The 23,273-nt window shown below is 49.0% G+C and overlaps 1 protein-coding gene across 6 annotated transcripts in view; it reads right to left on the bottom strand.

Annotated features, from left to right (window-relative positions):
* LPIN1 (lipin 1) overlaps window positions 1-23,273 on the bottom strand; it is a 171,040-nt gene that overhangs the window by 65,725 nt on the left and 82,042 nt on the right. For 4 of the 6 annotated variants that reach the window (XM_036873364.1, XM_036873363.1, XM_036873365.1 and 1 more), the window contains 10 exons: window positions 21,685-21,792; window positions 17,579-17,708; window positions 16,061-16,376; window positions 14,879-14,972; window positions 14,027-14,217; window positions 12,875-12,968; window positions 12,049-12,118; window positions 8,536-8,628; window positions 5,415-5,494; window positions 264-390 (listed from right to left, as the gene is read on the bottom strand). In XM_036873364.1, coding sequence (XP_036729259.1) covers window positions 264-390; window positions 5,415-5,494; window positions 8,536-8,628; window positions 12,049-12,118; window positions 12,875-12,968; window positions 14,027-14,217; window positions 14,879-14,972; window positions 16,061-16,376; window positions 17,579-17,708; window positions 21,685-21,792 — 1,303 coding nt within the window. The remainder of the gene's footprint in view (window positions 1-263; window positions 391-5,414; window positions 5,495-8,535; window positions 8,629-12,048; window positions 12,119-12,874; window positions 12,969-14,026; window positions 14,218-14,878; window positions 14,973-16,060; window positions 16,377-17,578; window positions 17,709-21,684; window positions 21,793-23,273) is intronic. The other 2 variants (XM_036873367.1, XM_036873368.1) reach the window with 1 other exon arrangement.

Raw genomic sequence — 23,273 nt, forward strand, 5'->3', positions numbered from 1 at the left:
GGCGGCGTCAGGGCCGGCCCAGGGGAAGTGACGCCGCGGAGCCCGGCTGGGCAGCAGCTGACGTGGGGCGCGAACCGGAGGCACCGAGAGGGGGATGTGAGGTCGCGGGGGGGGCAGCAGGCAGTTGGAGAGAGAAGGTGCCAGAGCTGAAGCCGGAGCCGGGGCATGGGAGGGACGCCCGGATCGCGGAACCCACTGAGTCCAGGTGGCCGTGGCTGGGCCAGCGCCCACAGCGTGGGGGAGGGGGAGGACAGGACACTCACCAGCTGCTCTGACGTGAGGCGCAGGGTCTTCTTGTAGCTAACGCTGGGCAGCAGGGGGAGGTGGTTTGAGCTGGCCAGCTCGGCGGCCGTGTGCTCCTCATCACTGGAGGATGACTCATGCTTTATTCTGGAACACACAGTGATGTAACTGCCAATTAGGAAGTGCATCTGGGTAGCCATTAAAAATGCATTAGGCCGGAATCGATGACGGAGTCCATCGGGTGTCTCCCGGCGCTGTCTCTGGGGTTGGTCACCGACCAGACGCCGTCACTAATCCCCTCCATGCGGCTCCTGCATTATTCATCCGGGACTGCCTCTCCTCGTTCACGTCCCTGTTACCATCACTCTACTTTAAACCAAGAGGCTCCCCCTCCTGACCAGCGGGGTTCAGCGCCCTCCTGGCCTTGGAGGATGCTCACATCCTCTCTCTTCCCCTGCCCCAGGCTGCTGGCCAAGCACGAGGAGCCCAAACTTTCTGCACGTCCAAGCTGATCAGTTCCCGGTACACACCGCTCCAAACGCACAATTCCAAGTAACGAGGACACTCCAGGCCTTACAAACAGGTGCCGGGGGAGCCAAGAAAGGCCCCCCGATGCTCCCCAGGACCCCTAAGCAGGCTGCCCCGGAGCAAGAGCCGTACCTTATTCACCTGCACAGAATCCAGCGCTCCGAGCGCTTGTGGACTTCTCCACGTGGTCGGGGGCTGGGAGGTGCGGGTGGGAAGCAGCCTCATTTTCTTTAAATAGCTCAGGTAAGGCATGTCAGCAATCAGCTGTTCCCTGGATTCAAATCCTGCTATGGCATAGTCCCCAACCCAGCAGTACTAGACCTGCTTCCCGGGACCATTTTCTTTAAAAATGCCGTTAGCGCCCTACAAAGTGCTTCGTAAACGTTTGTTAGGCTAAATGGAGAAAGCTAGGCAGCCCCAGAGCAGGCCCCGCCCGACTCCCCGGATGCTTCTGGCTCAGCTCATCCCTTTATGCAAGACAGGCACACGGGGCTCATCTTATCTTTGCGTCTCAGTGAACTCCTACCGTGTCCTCCTGCCCCCTCGCCCTCCCTTCCCTTCTACCAGGAAATGATTGGGTGTTTCCTCTGCAGCCTGTTGCTTTCTTGCCCCACGTGCTCATTCCAGAAGCAGTTCCTACAATCCAATACTGCCCCGCACTAGGGCAGACAAGAGGGAAGACCCCATTACACGGCACCCTGCTTCTGTGTTCTTTTCTACTGGCCCTTTCCATGTCCAGAATGAGCCGCCCCTCCCCAGGCCCCTGCTCCCGGGGCCCTACGAGGGGCGGCCTGTGGGCTGCGGGCCGGTGGGCTGGAGCTCATGCCACCGATGCCTCTAGGCACCATGCCAGGCGCGGAGGATACAGCGAGCAGCCTGGCCCCTGCGCTCCCCGGGGTGTTCTGTCTGAGCAATCACAACAGAGCTGGACGGGTGCTATGCTAAGAAGGCAGAGAACATCTGAGCACAGCCGGGCGAGGGGTCCAGGAGCTACACAGAACAATCTGGGCTAGAGTCACAGACTTGGCCATCACGGGGACACAGCCCTGGTGAACGAGCCGTGGGGACAGGTGACTATGTCCACGGAGAAAGAGCACGCAGCCTAGAATCCCGGTTGGTCCATGGCGGGGTTAAGCTACAACTGGATGAATCTACACCTGTGACGCTGGGGGCCGGTTCTAGGTAGAGTGGAGACCTGAGAAGCCCGGGTTTGAACCCCAGGAACTTCAGGCTGCGCTATCCTGCTCAGACTATTTTCTTTCAGACTAGATTTCCTCATCTTAAAGTGCAGGGGAGCAAACGGCATCCCACCCACCAAGAGGTCCCGGAGGCCGGCAGGTACGAGGCAGAAAGAAGTGGACCAGGAAACAGGCGTCCCAGGAAAGGCCTCACAACCACAGGACTCCTCTCTGGGCCTCGGTGGCTCAGGTGTAAAATGACACAGAAGTCCCTTCCCCTTCCGACCCCTGCCGATCCTACAAACAACGCCAATCCTTCTGAACCAACAACCTAGCGGTTGGTTTTCAGACAGACGGGTACACGTGGTCCTGGAGCCAAGCGGCCTGACCAGTGCCTGGGTGGGAAGCCAGGAGAGGAAGCTACAGGCCCTTCATTGAACTGGAAAATGTTATGCTCCACGCAAACAGTTTGGTGGGAAATGAGATCCAAATGTGAACTGAAGCTCTCAGTGACAACAGATTGGTGTGAGCCTCTGCTGGTGGGACGTGGAAGCAAGGCAGAAGAGCTCTTATCTCCATCTGCTGCTTTAAAATGAAAACCAAACCCCCTAGATCGGTGCAGCATGCCACGTTTGAGGGAGCGCAGAAAGGAAAACACAGATACAGAAACTGCAGAGGGAGCTGTACACCTCAGCTGGCGGTGCCAGCTCAGGGCGAGGGCACGGTCATCTGCGGACCTGGCCACCCCCTTCCCCACTCCTGCAGCAGTCCTTACTGTCACTGGCTTTGCGGCGTCTGCAAGGAGCGACAGAACGAAACAAAAGGGCTCATCTCACTCGAGTGTCTGCGTTCAGCCGAGGAGCTGGGAACAACATTGAAGTTCGCACTTGTCAGTGTGCAGTTTTTGACGGTATTTTAATGACTTGCATGGTGACAAGCTGTTTGCTCAATTATGAGACTTCAGGGACTGTTCTGTCAATCACAAGTCTGTCAATTAGGAAAGCACTCCGACACTTTTTTTCAGTCAACTGCATGAATCTAATCAGGGGACCAGGATGCCAGTAAAAACGAAAAGATGTACACTGCTCAGAAGACTTCACACGAAGACTTTTCAGAACCTCAGATCCCTTTCGCAAGAGCCAATTCTTTGTGTTTCAGGTTTCGTAAAAAAATGTAGCCTGACTGACTAACTCGGAGTGGCCGATAGTCAAACACTTTCTACCTAACAGGGCAGAGCGTTTCTGTCAACATCTGAATAGGATCGCATCAGATACTAAGAAAGTCCGAAGCGCTTCAGATGGACTGTGTCAGCCGATGTTCCAGCTCAGGAAGAGCTGCAGACGCCCCTGCTGCTCCCTCCACCCTCGGCCCACCGGGCGGCCGGGAAGGAGAAGAACGCACAGCCCACACCAGCCACCGTCGTGTTCTGTCCCTTTTAAACCTCTCTGAGCCCCTGGCCAGCCTTCCCCAGGTCTCAGACTGGCATATCGCAGGCCGGATTTGGCGGACATCCTGCGTTTGGCCCATATTGCGGAGTATAATTTTAAACACTTGCAACTGCACGGTTAAGATGAGTCTGTGTCCTCCAGGCCACCACAGAGCCACCCTCCTGACCGCAGGCACAGCCCATGTGGCCTTGTTGGGTTTTACGTTCTGCACCTCCTTTCTCATGAGGCTGCCGGGAGGATCAGATGAGCCAACACCTGCGGTGTGGGTGTCAGTCTTGTGCCCATTTCACAGATGAAGGAGGAAACACCGAGGGGCTGAGGAATTCGCCAAAGATCACAGAGAAGAGTGACAAAGTCCCAGCTCATGCTGCCTCTTCTGCTTGGAAATTACTGCAGGACAGAGAGGGTCTCAAAGAGAGCCCCAGGAGAGCAGGGTATTTCCAGCACAGCCAAACTGCTGGTTTAAACTGCTCAGGACAGAAGGGTGGCATCTTTGCCTGTGTCTCCCTCCCTGGCTGCTCTGGAAACGGACAGCACGCTAGTTCCTTCCCTCAGATACGGAAAGGAGTTTACCCAAAGCCAGGACTCCCAGCCAGATCTGCCTGACTCCAAAGTCTGCCATGTACATCCTGCTGCTTCAAACACCTACTTACCGAAAACCCACTGCCTTCTATCCTAGCGGCCTCCTACACCCCCTCAGGACTGCACATTCTCAGCCCGAGCTCCACCTGCCTTCTCCCCTCCAAGCTCCCTCAAGGTACACTCAAAATTCCAGGTCGGGAAGGTATCCAGATAACCGTGCTAGAAAGCCCCTCCCCAGAGAATGAGCCAGAGATGGAGGGTGAAGATTGCAAAAGAAACACACAAGCTCTTCAACCCTGCTCCCTTGTCCAGGGCAGACCGGCAGGGGGACAGATGGGAAGGGGCAGCGCCAGGGCGCCACCAGGTGGAACAGGAAGGGTGTCCTCTGATAGCATCCCAGCCGAGAGCCGGCCCTGCCATGCAGAGTTTTATCAGGTCCCGCACCCTCTTCTCCACAGAGGACAGGAAAGAAATCAGACTGTTTCCTACGTGACACCTACATGAGTTTCTATTTCCAACAATGAGTTCTAGAAATAAAATAGTTTAAGATACAGAGCTATGGCCAGGAATCCAAGGACTTGAAATCCAAGCCCGCCTCCCCTGTGAAACAACAATATACTGGGAAAATCTCATCAGTTCAGTAACAGCACATTTAAGACATGCCTGCTCTGGGTCAGCCACTGGCTTGGCCTCTAAGCCATAAAGAGGATAGAGATATGCATCTTGCCCTCAATGAACATGTTGGCATTCTCTGCCTGCTAAATGAGAAACGCAATCCTGGGTTTCCCAAGCACAGGAATACCGGAAGGGTGAGGTCATATGGAAAAGGCGTTATACTAGCTCGGATCACTCAGCGTCGATACGCAATAACACCGTCGAATTAGTGGCTGATGGCATGGCCCTCACAGAAGTTACCCTCAAATCCCGTACAGGCAGGTTACCCTGAACACAAAACACGACTAATATGGATCCATCCGCATTATCAAAATCTAAGGTCTCCTGTACCAAGTTAATAGGAATCCCTATCAATACTTAGGAAAGTATCAATGCAAGTCCGGGTAAGTGTTTAAACTATAGAGAAAGGCAAGTTCCTTCAGAAGGGCAACTTGTTTTCATGCCACTGTCAACGCTGTTGTTCATCCTCATCATCATTATTTACCCCCACTGCTATCACCTTCTGTAAACCGAGGGCTAGCACGTGCCAAGACCACGAGGAGCGCTCGTTACATTATCTCATGTACGCCTCACATTTACTTTGGAAATTCGGTATCTAAGGAGCAGACGCTTCCATCTGATTCATGGGAACAACAACTTGAGTAAATTGCTCCAGGTCACTGAGTTGGACCCGGGCTATCGGCGAACCCTATCAGCATCTGTGCCTTGACCCTAGACATAGAAAGGAGCCGCAACACCCCAAGGTGACTTGGCACTGTACCTGGTGGCCATGCCCAGCTGTGACGGCTGCTCCTCAGTGCTGTGGCTCTTTCCTGCCAGGCACTGCTCTGGCTTACTTTCCTGGAGAAGAAGAAGACAGAGAATCATGGACACGCCAAAGGGAAACCACCTACACAACCACTGGCATTCTGTGACGGGCTCCCCAAAGTCCAGAGCAGGGCCCCAATGCCCTCCCCAACGGCACACCCCCGCAGGGATGGTGGGTCCTAGTTACTCCTTTGCTTAGCCGTCTACAATTAAGCTGAGGAATATTTTTGACAAAAATAAGTCTGTTTTCCATAAGTATTCTTGGCACCAAACCAAACTTCATAATCACTGTAGCTTATGCAAATGCTTTATCAAGGGCTGCTTGGATACGCGAGGGCTTTCAAAATATTTTCTTATAATTGCTGATAGAAATGCCTGAAAATATTTTCACACCATATTTTGCCTGAGAAAAACATGGGCGCATTCTCTTTCTCAATACCGCATGCTCTTAATAGAAGATGCTCCTTTGATGTACTGGAAAGAGCTTTGGAGTTCTAAGAGCTCTGGGCCCAGTCCTGCTGCCCTGGCTTAGGAACCTCGGGCAAGTCATGGAACCTTCTGGAGCCTCGTTTCCTCACCAGCAACACAGGAATGATGACATGCGTCTCCTAACGCTGCCATGAGGACCACGGAGATGCTGCACGTGAACACAGAGCCTGGCCCACAGCAGGCAAGGGAGGAGGAGAACCTCCACTAGCCCCACAGACGTCACAGGCAGTCATCACAGGCCAGACAGGTGTGTCAAAGGACAAAGAATTTACAATCAAATTTCATGATCTGTGGTCATTTGGTCAGGGGGGAGAGATTGATGTTTTTAATATGAACAAAGAAAATGAGTGACAGAAACAGTGTAACAGGGTGACGAGCTTAACATTTGATGGGTACAAGCTATTTCCAAATATTCTTTAGCTTTTTATAAGCACACAAATAACTGATGTGAGAACAGGCCCAGTAATGTTTAATTTATCTGTTGAGGCAGGTAACTTAGCCGCCACTATTAACAATTCTTTATTAGACCAGCGCAGGAATGTGTATCTATCTGAAATATATTTCAGGTTTTTAAGAGATTGCATAACTCTTCCTTATTGCATGCCGCATTCTCCGCAGTTCCAACTAATGAAACTCTGGACACTCTGCAAACATAGGTCTCTGAAGTAGCCTTCTTCTTAAATTCTCGAACATTCTGCTCTCCAGTAAGAGAATCAGAAAGGCCCCTTACACGTTAAGTCTCCTAAAGTAAAGCGCATGCTTGCTCTACCGTCTTTATACCCCTTGGAGATAATGGGACAGTCAGCAAAGCTCAGGTATGCGGACAGAAAATGCCCAAGAACAGTTTTACCTTGGAAACCCTCCCAACAGACTCTTTCCCTTTGAACTAATGAAATAAACAAACAGCTCCTGGGATTTCTTTTACTCTTATAATAACCAACTTGACCGCTGCCCTTGGGGTTTCTTCACACTAGATTCCAAAAGTATAATCAGCATTCCCTCAAGCATCTGCCGAACCCCTGCTCTGGGTCCCCAAAACGGGTGCTCGGGAGATCACAGGGATCAAAGCCACGAGCACGTGTGGTCTCTGCCTTCGTGGAGTTTAGGGTCTGGAGGGGACAGGGATGTCAATCAAACAGTCGTACTAATCGGTGTATAATTATAAACGATGAGAAAACCTGTGAAGGAAAAGTTCACAGGCAGGGTTAGGAGAGCAGAGAACAGCAGACTAGACTAACCTGCCCAGAAAGGGCCATTTGAGATGCTAGTTAATTAAGTGAAGAAGGGTGACAGGGGTCCTAAGAACACTAGGCAGAGAAATAGCACATGCAAGAGTCCTGGGGTAGAATGTACTTTCAGCCAGGGCCACCAAAGCACAGAGGGCAGGGGGAGAATGGCAAAAGGTGAGGCTCTACAGAGGCAGGGGCTAGGATACACAAGTCCTGTAGACCATGCTAGGGATACTGGTCTTAATTATAAGAGCGCTGGGAAACCACGGAAAGTTTTTAAGCAGGGAGAAATATAAATGGGGCCATTATACTACATAGACCAATGCCAACTGCAGAGAATGAGGAAGAGAGGGCAAGAATGGATACAAAAAGACCATTTGGAAGCAATCCTCGGAGGGAAGGTGGCAGCCTTGAGTTGTGGGGTGTGGAGCTAGAGAGAAATGGAAAGCCTGAGCGATATTTAGGATGGTAAACTGACAGGAGGGGTGAGGGAAGAAGGAAGTACTAGCCTGTGGACGGACAGTGGTGCCATTTTCTGACGGTGGTCCAACAAAGGAAGAACTCTAGAGAAAACCATCAGATCGATTTCAGAAATGACGAGTTTGAAGCGCTTGAAGCATCCACGTGGAGATATCTGCCTAGTTGGCTATCTGATAAACGGACATGGAGTACAAAACGCCTTCCTTGTTAATAAAAATGGAGTCATCGCATGGGCGTGAATGAGGTTGCCTAGGGAAAAACAGGCAGTCGAAGTAGGAGAGAAGGCTCTAAGACAACCCTTGACGACCCACTTACAAAGGGGCTGAGCCAGGGGAGGAACAGCCCCGGAGGCAGTGGGGGGGGAAAGACCAGGCGGACACACTGGCACAGAAGCCAAGCAAAGAAATAGGTTGAGAGGTTGGCAAAGATCTGAAACAAATTATAGGCATTTATAGAAATGGAAACCAAAGCCACTGAAGTGACACGACTAACGGGAATTAGTCTAGGCTGTAAGTCTACCTCGTTAAAACTGTTCTCACAAGCAACAGGAAGATATTTAACTTTAAAAAAAAAAAAAAATTTTTAAACATCACGTTGAATCTCTTCTTTTTACAGATAAAGACACGTTCCAGAGCAGGACGGTCCCCAGGCTGAGAGGTAACAGAGCCAGGAGGTGATGGCTACTCTGCTCGCCGCTCCGGGCCCTTCTCCACCTCCCCTCGTTCTGTGCTGCCTTTGCGTACCCTGTGGCAGGCCTGACTCTTGCACACTCAGTGTGATGGCTTCTTTCACTGACACGCGCATGAAGACAAACCCTGCTGCCCCAAACCAAAATTCGCTGAGCTAAGTAGCAACACTCTTGTTTTCCAGACTCACCTCCTTGATTGTGCTGTTTCGTCCCCTCCATGAAAACCACCATCTTCCTCCCTTCCTGGGCATCTTATCCCTCATGATAGATTCCACCGTGGCCTGTTTTAAATGGATGGTAACATAAATAATGGAACCAAAAAAAGATCAACTTAGCACATTCAAACCAAAAGACACACACGTGCAAATTAAAGTAAGATTTAAAAAAAAAAAAAAAAAAATCAGAGGAAACACAACATACTATTTGTGGATTAAAAATTTTTGAGAAGCAAAACCTAATGGAGTCCAAAATTACATTAAGAGAACTTAAGCATGAAGACTTAAGAAGATGTTAAAGGAATAAACAAACAACAAATAAAATACAACACAACAACAACAGAAAAAGAAAGCATTGAAAATCATTAGTGATTAGTCAGACCAGAAGTTTTCAAATTAAAGTGGTTTACTGATTAAGATATTGTTATTCTCAATAAGATGATTATAAAATAAAAAATGAAATGATTAACATGAGGTATAGGGTAAACAGTCTTAAACAAAAGGTAAAATGCACAGGATCTTTTTAGTAAATGTAAGTTTCCAAATTTTGGCACACTGAGTATTAATAGATGCATTTGATTTAAAAGCTCAAGTATTAAAAAGAAAATTCATACTCTTGCCCTAAATAAATGCCAATTGAATAGGAGGAGATTAAATGTTAATTAATAATTTTCTTTGTAAACCAACTGTACTTTAATAAAATAAATTTTTAAAAAATAATAATAATTTTCTACATATTTCCAAAGAACAAAATAGCCATCTTGAGGCTAATTCCAGGACCAAGGTAAATGTTATCTAATTTCCTTTCCTTGGTTTACAGAACTATCAGGTAGCTGATACCTCAGCTAGTAATGAAAGATTTAAGTCTTTCAACCGAACGAGTTGCAGGTAAGTGGAAAGAGAAATAATTCACATATTTAGCCTGATGTGTGCTTCTTTCTATCATTTAAAAATCCCTACCTGACACAAAAGAAAACCACAAAATACACTAAAAAGCAAACCATGCATACCCAATTCACGAATAGGACAATTCATGAAGATGTCAATTACCCTATTCCCCCTATTTCATCCATAAATATAACAAAACTCCAATTAAAAAAAACTAACAGGATTCTTTTCAACCCTAGACAAACTGATTCTAAAGTTCAATTATAAAACAAACAAACAAAACTCGCCAAGAAAACTCAGAATAATAAGTAGGCATGAGCCTTAATAAAATTTATTTTATTAAAATACATTTAAAAACCATAGTATTTAAAAGAATGCAGTGTTGGGACATGAGTAAACATGTTGATGCAACAGAAGACAAAGTCCAGAGATAAATCTAAATTCACGGAGGAAGTAGTAATATGATAAAGTTGTAACTGCCTATCAGTGGGAGAAAGAGTTATCTAATGAAAGGTATCGGGATAATTAGGTAGCTTTGCCAGACCCTCTCGGTTGCTTCCCTGGGTGAATCATCCCCTTTCTTTCTTGCCAACATAGCCAACACTTTGCTCGAGAATCAGACTACACTGTACAGGATGTTCTGGGAAGGCAGGCTCAGCTCCAGAGGAGGAATTTCGATTGGTCAGCACCACTTCGACTGGCCATTCCACTGTGTTGCCAACAACTGGCTTGGAGGTGGTCATGTGACCAAGTTGTGGCCAATGAAATGTGAGAAGCCTGCCTCTATCCTTCCTATTTTGGATGCGGCTGTATGAGGAGATGATGGGTAAAACAGTCATCTTGGGATCGTAAAGGGGAAGCCAAGGAAATCAAAGAAGCTCACCCAGATTCATCAAGCCTGAAACTACCAACCTCTAGCATTCTTATTATGCCAGATAATAAACCCCTATTATTTTAGGCACTTGTAGTCATTCTGTTTCTTGCAACCAAAGCCTCCTGATTCAATAACCAGCTGAAGAGAAAAAAAAAAAAAACTGATATGGTTCCTGATACCTCACTCATGACTCTCAAAATATCCAAGTGTGATACAAAACCCAGCAGCCACAAAAGAAAACGGTGAAAAATTCTACATATAAAGATAAATTCTGTATTAGATAAACACCAAAAACAGAATGCAAAAAATTACTGACAACCTGTAGAAAGACTGAGAACGCCTACCACAAAGACTCATTTCTTTAAGTTCAAGAGTCATTTCTTTTTCTGTGAACTTTATCACTAAGTATCTAGTGCATTGTTCTTTCTTCTTTTGGATCTGTAAGAGCTGAGACACGTAACATAAAAGTCTGTCCTGGGGGACTTCCCTGGTGGTGCAGTGGTTAAGAGTCCGCCTGCCGGTGCAGGGAACACAGGTTCGAGCCCTGGTCCGGGAAGATCCCACATGCCGCGGAGCAGCTGGGCCCGTGTGCCACAACTACTGAGCCTGCGCTCTAGAGCCTGTGAGCCACAACTACTGAAGCCCGTGTGCCTGGAGCCCATGCTCCACAACAAGAGAAGCCACCACAATGAGAAGCCCACACGCCGCAACTAGAGAAAGCCCACACGCAGCAATGAAGACCCAATGCAGCCCAAAATAAATAAATTAAAAAAAAAAAAAAAAAAAAGCCTGTCCTGGGCCATGGATGCGATGCAGAAGCTGCCAAGGACAAAACAAAAGCCACTCTGGAGAACGTGCCCTCACCCAGTCCACAAAGGATACTCACAGATAAAGCACCACCAAGGATGAGGTCACAATCCCAAAGCACGCACACACACAACCACAAAGGAGAGAGCAGGGGCTCAACGAAGTCGGATTAGACCTTCAGGAACCTCAGAGATGAGGGTTCCGACAGACCACAACATCCACGGCAGCACAAAGCGCTCGCTAAGCACATGAAGGAGGCAAGCGTGAGACGTGGCCTCTGCAGCAAAAAGAACGTAGCATCTGGTAGAAAGACCCAACGCCGGAAAACGGTCAATCCCAGGCGAGGCCCAGGGAACCGGCAGGGGGAGGATGCGGGCACAGCGGGGCCGCAGCAGTGCGTCTGCCCCTCGCCTGCCTCTTCCCTGCAGCCGCTCACCTGCGCTCAGGTGCAGCTACGAGCTGCCCAGAGCCCGCACTTGCTCCTCCTCGGCCCATCGGCCCCGGACCTGCTTCCTGGCTGAGGGACACCTGATGCTGACGGTGGCACCTGGCACCTGGTACAGCACCTCCCTGCGCCCAACCCTGCTGCCTGCTCCCACCCTTCAACCTTTCTCCCCTCATCTCCCTCGGGCTCAGACGTCGCCCCGTCTGCTCTGCCTCCACCTATGTCCCTGGCACGGCAGGTGCGGGGACAGGGTATTGGAGGGGGCCGGGCTCGGACCGGCACTGCCTTGATCGCGAGGAGGGGGGAAGGACAGTCAAGGTGCAACAGAGACCCTGACGTTTACACACTTGGACTTCCAAACAGCACGGTGTAATTCATCTCGTGGTTTCTAAATTAAAAGCTAAGTTCCAACCCCCCAGATTCATCTCGCCATCATTTTCCGTGTCCCTTTCTTTCTCGTGGTAAAGCTCACCTTTGGCAAAGGTTTCTGGAAGGCCTGCATCGCCAGGAGCAGAGGTGCTGCCGTCGTCCAGTTATAGTATCTGACACGAAACAACAAAAAGACGTCAGAAGACCAAGGCTCAGACTGAAAACCTCATGTCCTGAGAAGCGGTCATGGAAGGCTCTGGAACTCCAGCTGGGTCCTTAAAGAGCCCAAGACTGTGGCCAGCACCCCGGCCCGGCCCCCACATGCCCCGCCCTTGCAGGAGTCCCTCCTCCATCCAAACCCACAGCGGCCACAGCCGTCTGGCAGGACACGCAGCGTGGCGGGCGACCAAGCGGCCAGCTGAGAGCAGCCCTCGCCCCGCAGCGCATCAAACACCAACGCGCTGGGGCGTTTCCTGCCACCTTTCAAGGAAAAGGAAACTAGGACCCTCAGTTAACGCGTAAACGTCCATGGCTTCCTCTTGGAGAGAGAAGTTTGCCAACAGTCTGTAAAAACACGTGCACACCCCTTGACCCTAGACAACAAAGCTTTCACGGGGTGTGTGCACAGTCTATCGTGCGACACCCGCGCATCATACGGGCCGAGCCCCACGGGCCAGGGCTGTGACATCACACCTCCCATCATGAAATCTCATGCAGGTGAGTGTAGACCCCCCGGGATCCAGTGACGTCAACACTCTCGCTATATAGTGACGCAGCATTTTGCCAAGGGTGAAGAGACAGTAGTAGACTTTTAACAAAGACTTAATTTCATGTATTTCCAAGAGCTATCGTCCAGGTCTCTATAGTTGAGAAATTGAAGCTGAAGCATTATCACACGACGGCTGAAATGACTTTCGGGAGGAACTTACTTATTCCCGATCTTCACCACAAGATTGGGGTCGTCAATGAGGGCAGGGTTGTCCACAAACTGCTGATATGACACGGCTTGTTCCAAAAACGCATCTGTGAAAGCAAGCATAGGGAAAATATAAGGAAAATTTGTTTCAAAACCCAGGCCTGTTTTTCACCCGCTCATGTTCACAGCTATTTTCTGAGAGTTTATACATTCCAACTGTGCAGACAATCCTATAAAATCTATTTGCAAAGGGGGCTTCCGTTAGTTTGGGGGCAGCGTATGCACATAAATGGAGGGAGGTGGGGCGGTCGGAGGATGGGGGCAGGCTGACCCTTAGTCAGTGCACACGCGCTTCCGCGGCAGCAGGCGTGTGGGACTACGGTAAACACACGTGCCCGCAGAAGCAGAGGACCGGCGAGCAGGGCTCAAGGTCCGGCCACCCGGGTTTAAGTCACAGTCACTGGTGTGACCTTGGGCAAGTGACCAACCTGCCCAAACCTCAGTTCCCTGACGTGTAACGCGGGGATAGGAACCTCGCCTACGCCCTCGGTGGTCGTGAGCATGGACAAAGTCACAAATGAAAGCGCGGTGACCTGCCTAAGGCAGGTTGGGGTGGGAAACACCCAGGGCCACCAGGTCCAGGAATCATCAGCTGGAATGGCTGACTGCATCGACTGGGGGTCTCAGGGCCACCTCACCACATAACTGGCATAAGACGCTGGGAAACCACTGTTATAAATAGGGTGGGTGCCCCCTTCGGATGCAGCCGGGATGTGTCCCAGCACTTGCTCAGACATCCCTCCCTCCTCCGGCACTTCTGCACACTTGCAACATACTGTGTTTTCCCCGCGTTGACGCTGCCGCCCTGGGACACCCCTGCAGGACGGGCACACGCTGTGCTCTGCGGGCACACTTGACAACCCGTGACCCCAGTGGCTTTGCTGCCGCCTGGAGCCACATGTGACCCACAGAACCCTGAGGTCAGCCAACCGCCAGGCAGCAACGTTCGGGGCCTGAGCAACAGTGGGTCACGTGTGCTTCACTAACCGGGCCAGAGAACATCGCCCGTGACCTGAACTCATTCTAGGAGCCCAGGCTTCGAGCCATTCCCACCGGCGGCCACCAGGGGGCGCTCTTGGCTTGAGGACCGGCTCCCCGACGGTACCTTTGGTGATCTCCCTGTTGTCGCTGAGGCCGCCGCACAGCGAGATGGCGATGGACGGCAGGTCCCTCAGGCTGTCCGAGGTGCTCTCCACGCCACTGTCAACGCCAGAGCTGCCCACGGACTGCGGAGACTGGTTGGCTGAATGGGTTCCGTTGTCATTGGCATGTTTTGTGAGCCCAGGAGGGTCTCCGCTGGAAGCAGAAGAGTGGAACAGGCTGTGAGGTCTCACATGGATATCAAGGGGCTCTGGCAATCAGAGGAGCCAATGATTTCATCCCGGGACAGACTTTCATTCAGGCACCATGACAAAGACAGACAAGCTCAGTGAACGACCTCAGGAGGGAAGACGGTCATTTTTGGCCTCTACGTCTCCCTGCACCCTCTCCCAAACACACTGAAACTGACGGAAGAGAAAGCACGCTGTCCTAAGAGGCCACAGTCCTCTGTTACACGCTCCGAGGATCTGGCCCTCCCTGCAAATCACGGGAGAACTGAAGACGGGCCCCCAATGGCCGCGGGAGACTCTCCCCGGGGGAGGGACAGGGCCACACAGCTGCCCGCTCTTTGCCACTGGTTCGGGGTGCGGGCCACTGACCACTGCGATACCACCCTGGTGTCATCGGGGAGGTGGCCTCGTGCCTGCGTTCCTGCTCAGATGCCACCCCGGGGACACACCCACACGCTCACACCTACACAGAGTCCACTGCTTTTACTGGTTTCTTCTCACAGTAAAACATGAGCCTCCGGCAGCCTTTTCTTACTCACTTTCTAATCAAATGTAAGGAAAAAGCGGACTCCCGGATTAACATTCAGATTACAGAAAATGATATGAAGAATAAAAAGAATTGTTACTTTTTGGGAAAATACAGGGCAGCGACTTCAGGATCCATGTCTGTGAGGTCATCCAAGTAGACGCCGTCGGCACCAAGGTGTCTGCTTCGTTTGTCTAAAACAGCAAAGGGGTCAAATCAGAGCACCGTTCTCCAGAAACAACCTCATGGACTTCTGAGTGTCTCCAGAAAGGGCACTTGAGCACAGTGTGCAGATGTGCCCAAACTGCAAGAAACCCAAGGAGCCAGTGGCACGGCATCGCCGCCAAGGCCGACGGCCCAGATTCGCATGTGGCTCCCACCCTCGCCAGCCATGTGGCCTGGGCCGGTCGCCTAACTTCGCTGAGCCTCAGCTCCCCAGCTGGGAAGGACCTGAACAGTACTAAGCGCTCAATATATTGACACGATTACCATCATTATTATTATTATTATTATTGGCATTAATGGTATTGGTTTTGTTGTTATTATTATTACTAAACAATAACGCTTTCGTTAAGCACTTCCCCATCAAGACTCTGAAGCACGGTACCCTAAAGAGGGTACCATCGGCCCCTGGGCACCATGACTGCAGCCTTCCAGTTTACTTCTGCTGGAGAATTACGTTCACTGGTTCATACAAACCTAGAACACTGCACAAAGCCACACGGCTAACAGACAGGCTTAATGTCATTACTCCAGACAGGCAACCAGGTGGGCATTCGGCTATATGTAAGGAGCCCCCACTACGTGCCAACCACTATTCTAAGTACCAAGGAAACAGGTAAACAGACCAGAAAGACTCTTGACCTCATAGAGCACATATGTTCTAGTAGGGAAGTCAGGCAAAAAAATGATCATTTGAAACAGTGACACACAGCACGCAGAAATTAAAACAGGATAATGCACGAGAGAGAAACTAGGGGCAAGGGGAGCGGGGGCAGATTAGCTTAGTCATCAACGTCTTGTGCAGTCCCAGCGTGTGCTGGACCCCAGCATCCCTGACCCGCACAGGGCGGGGCTCACCACACCATCCCCGAGGCCTCCTTCAGGTCGGATTTTCTACGACTAAATTCTGAGAACTCACATATTGAGCAAAAGGGTACAGACCGAACAGGAGAGATGCCCTGTTTCCACTTTGAAGCACCCCGAACTTTGGGGGGAAGAAGCTGTAGTGTGCCAAGCCCCAAGTTCGCAGGAGGGAGCTGGGAAGCGCCGGCATCCTCACCCTTTTTCCTAGAAGGCGAATCTGTCTTGCTGGCTGGCGGGGCAGCGCTGGCGGAGAGGGCTTTGGACTCTTCGATCGCAGGCAAAGGGGGCGCTGCGGCTCCTAAGGCCTCGACATCTTCTTCATTCACGAACTGCATCTCCGTCTGCGGCTTGTTCTGCTCCAACAGCGGCTGCACGGGAGACACCCCAGCCAGTGTCGGTGACGGTTCACTAAGCACGTCTGAAGATTCACTGGGGATGGCTTGAAAGTGCATCTTATCACAGATTTTTCTACTGTTCAGCGGGCTGGACTCTTTCATCTTGTGTGCAGATGACTAGATCAAAGGGGCAGGGAGGGAGAGAGAAGGTCAGAGAGAAACTGAGTCACCAAAGAACACCTGGGCAGGTAAGGATCTCCAGAGCCATGCCCACACTTGGCAGGACACGGTGAAGCCTCAGGAGTCACCTGGTGATTCCGTACCTGCCGAAAGGTCTGGAAACCAAGGACAGTACTTCCAAAGTGAATGAACTTTCACAGAAAACATCAACTGCCAAATAGCAGTGAGTGAGATTAGCAACGGAACGCAAACGTCCAGCAGGAAAATGGGAAGTGTATTCACACCACAGGGCGTTTGCAATAATAAGAATAACAAGTGAATTACAATTACACCCAACAACATGATGAATCTTGCAAAACTAATCTCTGCTGTTAGAGTCAAGATTGGGTTTATCCTGGGGGTTTGGGTGGGGGCGGTCAGTTGGAACAGTAACTGCAAAGGGTCGGAGGGTTTCCAAGTTCTGATTTAGTCCCACTTCCTGGTCTGGGTTCAAGTCACGTAGACACATTCACAGTGTGAAAATTTACTGATCTCGGCACTTAGGATCTGGGTATTTCTCTGAACGTGTGTTATATTTCAGTGAAGTCTACCCTCAAAACGTGAATGAACAAGGGCAGACTTGGTGGCTGGTTCACATGAGTGGGAAATTAGCATTTCTGACTCTATCTCTCCAAGGAGTTTCCAGTTATGAAAGATTTATCCAAACAGAAACCGAAATGCAATCTGTGGGCCAGAAAGTGGGGAGAGGGTATGCATTTCTGTATCTGATCCCACAGCTTCGGGCACAAATGAAAACAATGCAACAGTGGATCTGTGGCCGGAACTGTTTTGCCAGAAGAAGTGATGGGTTTGCACTTTCGTGCCGTTTCTCCAGCAACAAATGACATGAATTTGTAAAGATGGTTGGCTGCATCAGCACTACCACTTGTGGGCAGAGAAATCAGCGTTTTCCGTGAAAGCTAAATAACCTAAATAACCTAGAAAGGGAATCAACCCACAGCTTCAGCCTCAACAGACCTAGTCTCCAAAGAGCTGCCCTTCTTGAGTCATAACAGGAATGCTTTCAATCTTCACTCACTCACTCATTCATTTCTTCGTATCACAAAGATTTACTGGGGATACAAGAGGCCGTAGCATCTTCCAAGGATCTTACAATGTTATTATTTAAAAAAAAAAAAAAAAGCCCCAAAGCCACTTACCTTTGCGGCTTGGGGCAATTCTCCCCAAAGCCAGAGCATTTCTAGATTATTCTTCTGCATTGTCCTGTCCGCAGACTTGCTGACCAATTCCGAATCACTTTTAGGTGTTGAAGGTCGGGAAACTGAAGGACTTAAGAAAACACAAATGCATGATTAAAGTGGGAAGGGAAACTTTTAAAATTGTTTTTGGCCCAGAATTCTATGGTTCGGGAGAGCCCAGAAAAATGCACCCAACCCGCCACTGCCTTATGTCCACAGCTGCATGACTACCCCTCTGTGGCCACCAGGGTTCGACAGAACACGCGCCAAGGGGGAAGGTGCTTCCAATTTGGGTAGCCCTGTCCCAACCTGCCGCCAAATTCCAAGCAAGTAAAGATGAGAAGAAGGAGCATTTAAAAGGGGAAGTTGGAAAAAAGAGAGATGAAACGGGAAAGGGAAGAAAAGTTGGTTGCCATCTTTCCCTGCCTCACCCTGACCTCAACGCTCCTGCAATGCCAATTTCCAAATCAAGCCCCTCAACTCGCAGACAGCTGCAAGAGGGTCCTGGCCATCTCGGACATGCACCCATTATATCCTATACTGAAAATATGTATAAATCTGCACCAGCTTTGAAAACAGGGAAACTGATCATGGGCCAACTTTACCACAAATGCCAGATGCCACCAATAACTCACTAACGTGGCAGGGACCTCCAAGCTGAGATTTTGCAAAATATTATATCTTCCAAGAATACTTCAAAGATTCCTATTTGCTAAGCTCTTCTTCCTGCAACAACACATCATGATGCTTAATTCTCAGACCAGCTTTTAAGTGGCTGTAACTTGGGTTTGCCTCTCTGCATTTTCTACATTTTCACTCCTGAGCCCTGAGCCGTCATACCTCGGTCCAAGCACAGAAACCACCAACTTATCTACAGAGTTCTCACAGCCTTCTAAACAACATGCGGATGAGAAAAAAGACCCATTTAATTATCTCTGGTCTTCCATCTCCTGCACCATTTCCTCTAAGTAAGATGACAGTTTTAAATGACGTGAGAAAGAAAGCCCCTGCAATCTTCCTTTTGCACCTTCTCTCACAGCCCTCACACGGTCTCCCCTAAGTCACCTCTCACCCATGTGCTTGGTTTCATTCATCTGTTCAAGTTAGATGTCAGCTCCAAGGGAAGAGAACTTTCCTGCCGGGACAAGGAGAGCTCGTGGATGACACACAGCTCGTTTCAGACAAATAGGGACCCTGAGTGGCTAAACTGCTCCTGGCTCTCTTTAGTCCAGCCATTCGGACAAACAGACTAAATGCTGCTTCTCTCCATCGTCTCACACGGAGGTGGACGTTGGCTGGCTCCCCCTCCCTGGGCGCCCGCTGCCCTCCCACGTGGCAGCCCTCGGGCTCCGCTTGGCCAGTCTGCGGAGAGGAGGACCCTGAGACCGCATACCGAGGGCGTGTAAACGACGGGACACCTCTACCCGCATGAGCGTGCATGCGCACGCGCACACACACATACACACACACACACACACACACACACACACACACTCGTGCCCATAAGGAAGGAGTCCCCTGAGGAGGAACGCTGGGCCCTCCAGACATCGGAGAGGTGAAGTGTTCATCACCTCCGACCTGTCTTGCTCCCTCTACTTTCCTAAGTCTGCTTTTCTCCAAAGGGTCAATGCTTTTCTGGCACCGAAGTGTCCAGAATTACACGTTCAGTATCAGTGACATGTGCAAATGGAGCGCTGTGACCTCCAGCAAGGGGCCTTTGTGCCGACAACTGTGACCTGGGTCATTCTTTCTCCAGAGGCATCACGGGGGAAATCCATCGTAACTGGCTTCCCACCCTCATCGGCGCTGCACCCAAGCCTCAAATCATTTGTTTGAAAAGAATACAATTTATTGGGGCTTCCCTGGTGGCGCAGTGGTTGAGAATCTGCCTGCCAATGCAGGGGACACGGGTTCGAACCCTGGTCTGGGAGGATCCCACATGCCGCGGAGCAGCTGGGCCCGTGAGCCACAATTACTGAGCCTGCGCGTCTGGAGCCTGTGCTCCGCAACAAGAGAGGCCGCGATAGTGAGAGGCCCGCACACCGCGATGAAGAGTGGCCCCCGCTTGCCGCAACTAGAGAAAGCCCTCGCACAGAAACGAAGACCCAACACAGCCATAAATAAATAAATTAATTAATTAATTAATTAAATGTAATGCCTCCTCTTTAAAAAAAAAAAAGAATACAATTTATTTATATTTTGTTATAAATTCTTTGGAACAATACATTGTCTTACCCACCACACAAAATTAAGTCAAGCCCTTTAGACTGAGCCTGCTCTGGAGTCAGGTGTCGGCAAACGTTTTCTCTAAGACGCCAGGCAGCAAGAATTCCAGGCTTTGCGGGTTACGTGATCTTTGCAGCAACTACTCAATTCTGCCCTTGCGGTGCAAAGGCAGCCACAGACAATATATGGACAAACTGGCTGAGCCCCATAAAACTTTACAGAAACAGAGGGTGGGCCGGATTGGGGCCACGGGCTGTGGTTTACCAAACCCCACTCTAGAAGAATGCACACACTGAACGCGGTTCTCTATCACCCCGCTCAACTCCAGAATCCCTAACATTCTGATGCTGTGATAAAAGCTACAAGCCATACGGTTTCCACAGACGCATTCAGGTGGGCAAATTCATATTCACAAAGGACCCAGCCCTGTGTGAGCCATAAGCTAGACGTGCCACCTCTCACATTCACTGTGCCACTACAATAAACGCTGGCCCCCAGCCCACACCAGCCTCTCGGAAGGATGCCGCACCCAAATACATGAGCACGGTCTGCGCTGCTTGTTGAGAGAATTCAGACAGACAGAAGATGAATTAGGAAAAAGACTCCCAGTGCTGAGTGTGATCGATGAGAAAGATGATTCCAGAATTTCTAATATGATTACCAAATATTAGACTTTTAAGATAAGGGTTGTTCAAAAAAGTAAGCTTCAAGGTCACCGGTTGATCTTCATAACTAATGCATTTATTAGCCATAATAGCTTTCAGCATTTTCCCTGAAATCCCAATCAGGGACATCAGTTATAACTGCTCACAACTTAGTTGACCTCATTTTAAAATGGCCTTTCTTCTGCACAGTAACCTGTGAGTGAAGTACGTCCTGAGATTGGGTTCTTCAATCAAAAAGAAAAACAGTTTCCCAGGTAGAAGTTCATCACAGCTTCTCTGTTCAGGTTTCTAAAGAAAACCCTGTAGGTCTACAAAGCAGGCAGGTCAAAGCGTGGGCAACGTTGAGGGAACGGAGGCAGGAACCTAAGGCCTCTGCCTCAGATGAAGACTCTAATCTAGGAACCCAAACCTTCAAGTCCATCCTACGCTATTCTCCAAAATTCTATGCTACAAATGCTGTGGAAACATCTGATTATATTACACAGAAAGTCTATAAGCTATTTTTTTTTAGGAATTTTTTTTTTTTTGATGTGGACCATTTTGAAGTCTTTATTGAATTTGTCACAATATTGCTTCTGTTTTATGTTTTGGTTTTCTGGCCGTGAAGCGTGTGGGATCTTAGCTCCCCAACCAGGGACTGAACCCACACCCCCTGCCTTGGAAGGTGAAGTCTTAACCACTGGACCACCAGGGACGTCCCAGAAAGTCCATAAGCTATTTAGTGAGTTACAATAATAACTCTCCTTATGCTTAAGCAACATCTTAAAAAAGTCTCGTAAACTTATTTGTTGAACAACCCCAGACACAAAACAGAGATCATGTTCCCAATTTTCAATGCATTGTTCTATTTTTCAAAGCACTTCACAAAATTAGAAAGAATTATATGCTTGACCCTAATTTCCAGAGAGTTAAATTTAGTACTTTAAAAAAAAAAATCTAACCATCGACAAATGCTTAAAATGAAAGGAAAAGTAATAATCTATACGTATTTTCTTCATAAGTGATTTGGTTAGTTGGTAAAATAGATTGGTAAGAGTTAAATCTACATTTTCACTTCATAGAATCTACATGTATTTTCTACATAAGTAATTTGGTTAATGGCAACACATAGTTCTAAGAGTTAGATCAAAGTTTTTATTATCAAAGACATCCACGGTGGGAAGATAACCCATCTACCTTTCCGAAGCGTGGAAGTGGGAAGATTGTGGAGGGCAAGAGCTAGAAAGACCGCCCTCGGCCGCAACTGCCAGACGAGGGGGGCGCCTCCTGCAATCTATCAGGCTGCTGGATGCCACGTGATCCACATTAAAGGAGAGAGAAATCACAGGTCAATTCAATTAAACAAAATTTCTTATCAATTATTTGACTACTCTCCACGATAACATCTTTAAGAAAGTGAAGGTACTTGGGCATCGAACAATAGCAGAGGATCACATGTTGAAATCACTAAGAAATCAACATGAATCTTCTGAACCACAAAAACAGGAAACTGCCAAGACACCCATTTCACTTTCTATTTCAACCATATGCCCATAAAAGCTCGCTTTTCTTGGGTCAGAATTTAGTGCCTAATCAAATGACTTACTCCAAAAGGCTTGATAATTTGGGCTGGTAACTGTCTCTTAAAAGAAAACACATAAACCCAAGTATGGAAATGTATCTATTTATCCTAATTTGTAATTGCATTTAACAGTGGCCAGATCACTTAATCTGACATGGTCATTCTTCTGGATTCACAGAGCAAAACATGAAAGACAGAGAAACATATACAGGATTGTGTTTAAAACATTTGTTTTAAATGCTTAAAATTAATGTAGAGTGTTTGAACAGATTTTTCTACCTATTAGTGGTTTCTAAATATTCCACATCATTTTCTTCCTAAAAGTACTGTGTTTTTTCCCTCAGGGTTTAACTCCACAGACCTAGGGAGAGAATGTACGAGGTTCTAGAAAGGTCTTACACCTGCACTGTCCAATATGGTAGCCATGGGCTGCATGTGGCTACTGAGCATTTGAAATGTGACTGGTCCAAACTGAGATGTTCTGCACACATGAGATACACGACTCAAAGGCTTATGAAAATGAGAACGTGAAACAGCTCAATAATGTTTTAAAAAACTGATTACCTGAAATGAAAATATTCTGGATATACCAGGTCATTGAAATAGATCATCAAAATTAATTTCATCAGTTTCTTTTCATTTTTTAAGGATGGTTACTAGAAAATTTTAAATCACATATGGAGCTAGCATTATGTTTCTACTGGACAGGGCTGGCCTGAGGACGGACAGACCCCCATGAGGGGACTCCACGGGCCCCCAGCCCCACCCTGGCTGACGAACGTGCACTGTCACGGTCCTGGCTAGAAACGAGGCACGTGACGCATCCATTTTTCTCCAACCTCAACTTCAGCGCACAGGGCTGACCGTGCCATCTCATTAATGAGATTACTCGGGTCAGACTGGAACCGGGAGTGGTGTCTACGTGAGCCTGGCTTCAGGTGGGAAGCCCTGCAGCACATGCCAGGGCTTGGGGGCTCCGACACCTCCCCTTTAGACCAGAAGCAAACCTAACACGTTAGGAGAACGAGTAACCAAAGGATGTCACTGTCACTTAGATCAGTGCTTCCCAACCTCTCTTCCATTCTCGCCACACCTCCGGGACCTTTTTTTCCCCACAGCCCTCCCTCCGCCATGAAGCTGTAATGCCATGGATATACTATGTATCTGCTTATGTACTGTGGCCCTTTGGAGGCCACACACTATT

The sequence above is a fragment of the Balaenoptera musculus genome, chromosome 13 (assembly GCF_009873245.2).
Source record: "Balaenoptera musculus isolate JJ_BM4_2016_0621 chromosome 13, mBalMus1.pri.v3, whole genome shotgun sequence".
Classification (NCBI taxonomy): Eukaryota; Metazoa; Chordata; class Mammalia; order Artiodactyla; family Balaenopteridae; genus Balaenoptera; species Balaenoptera musculus.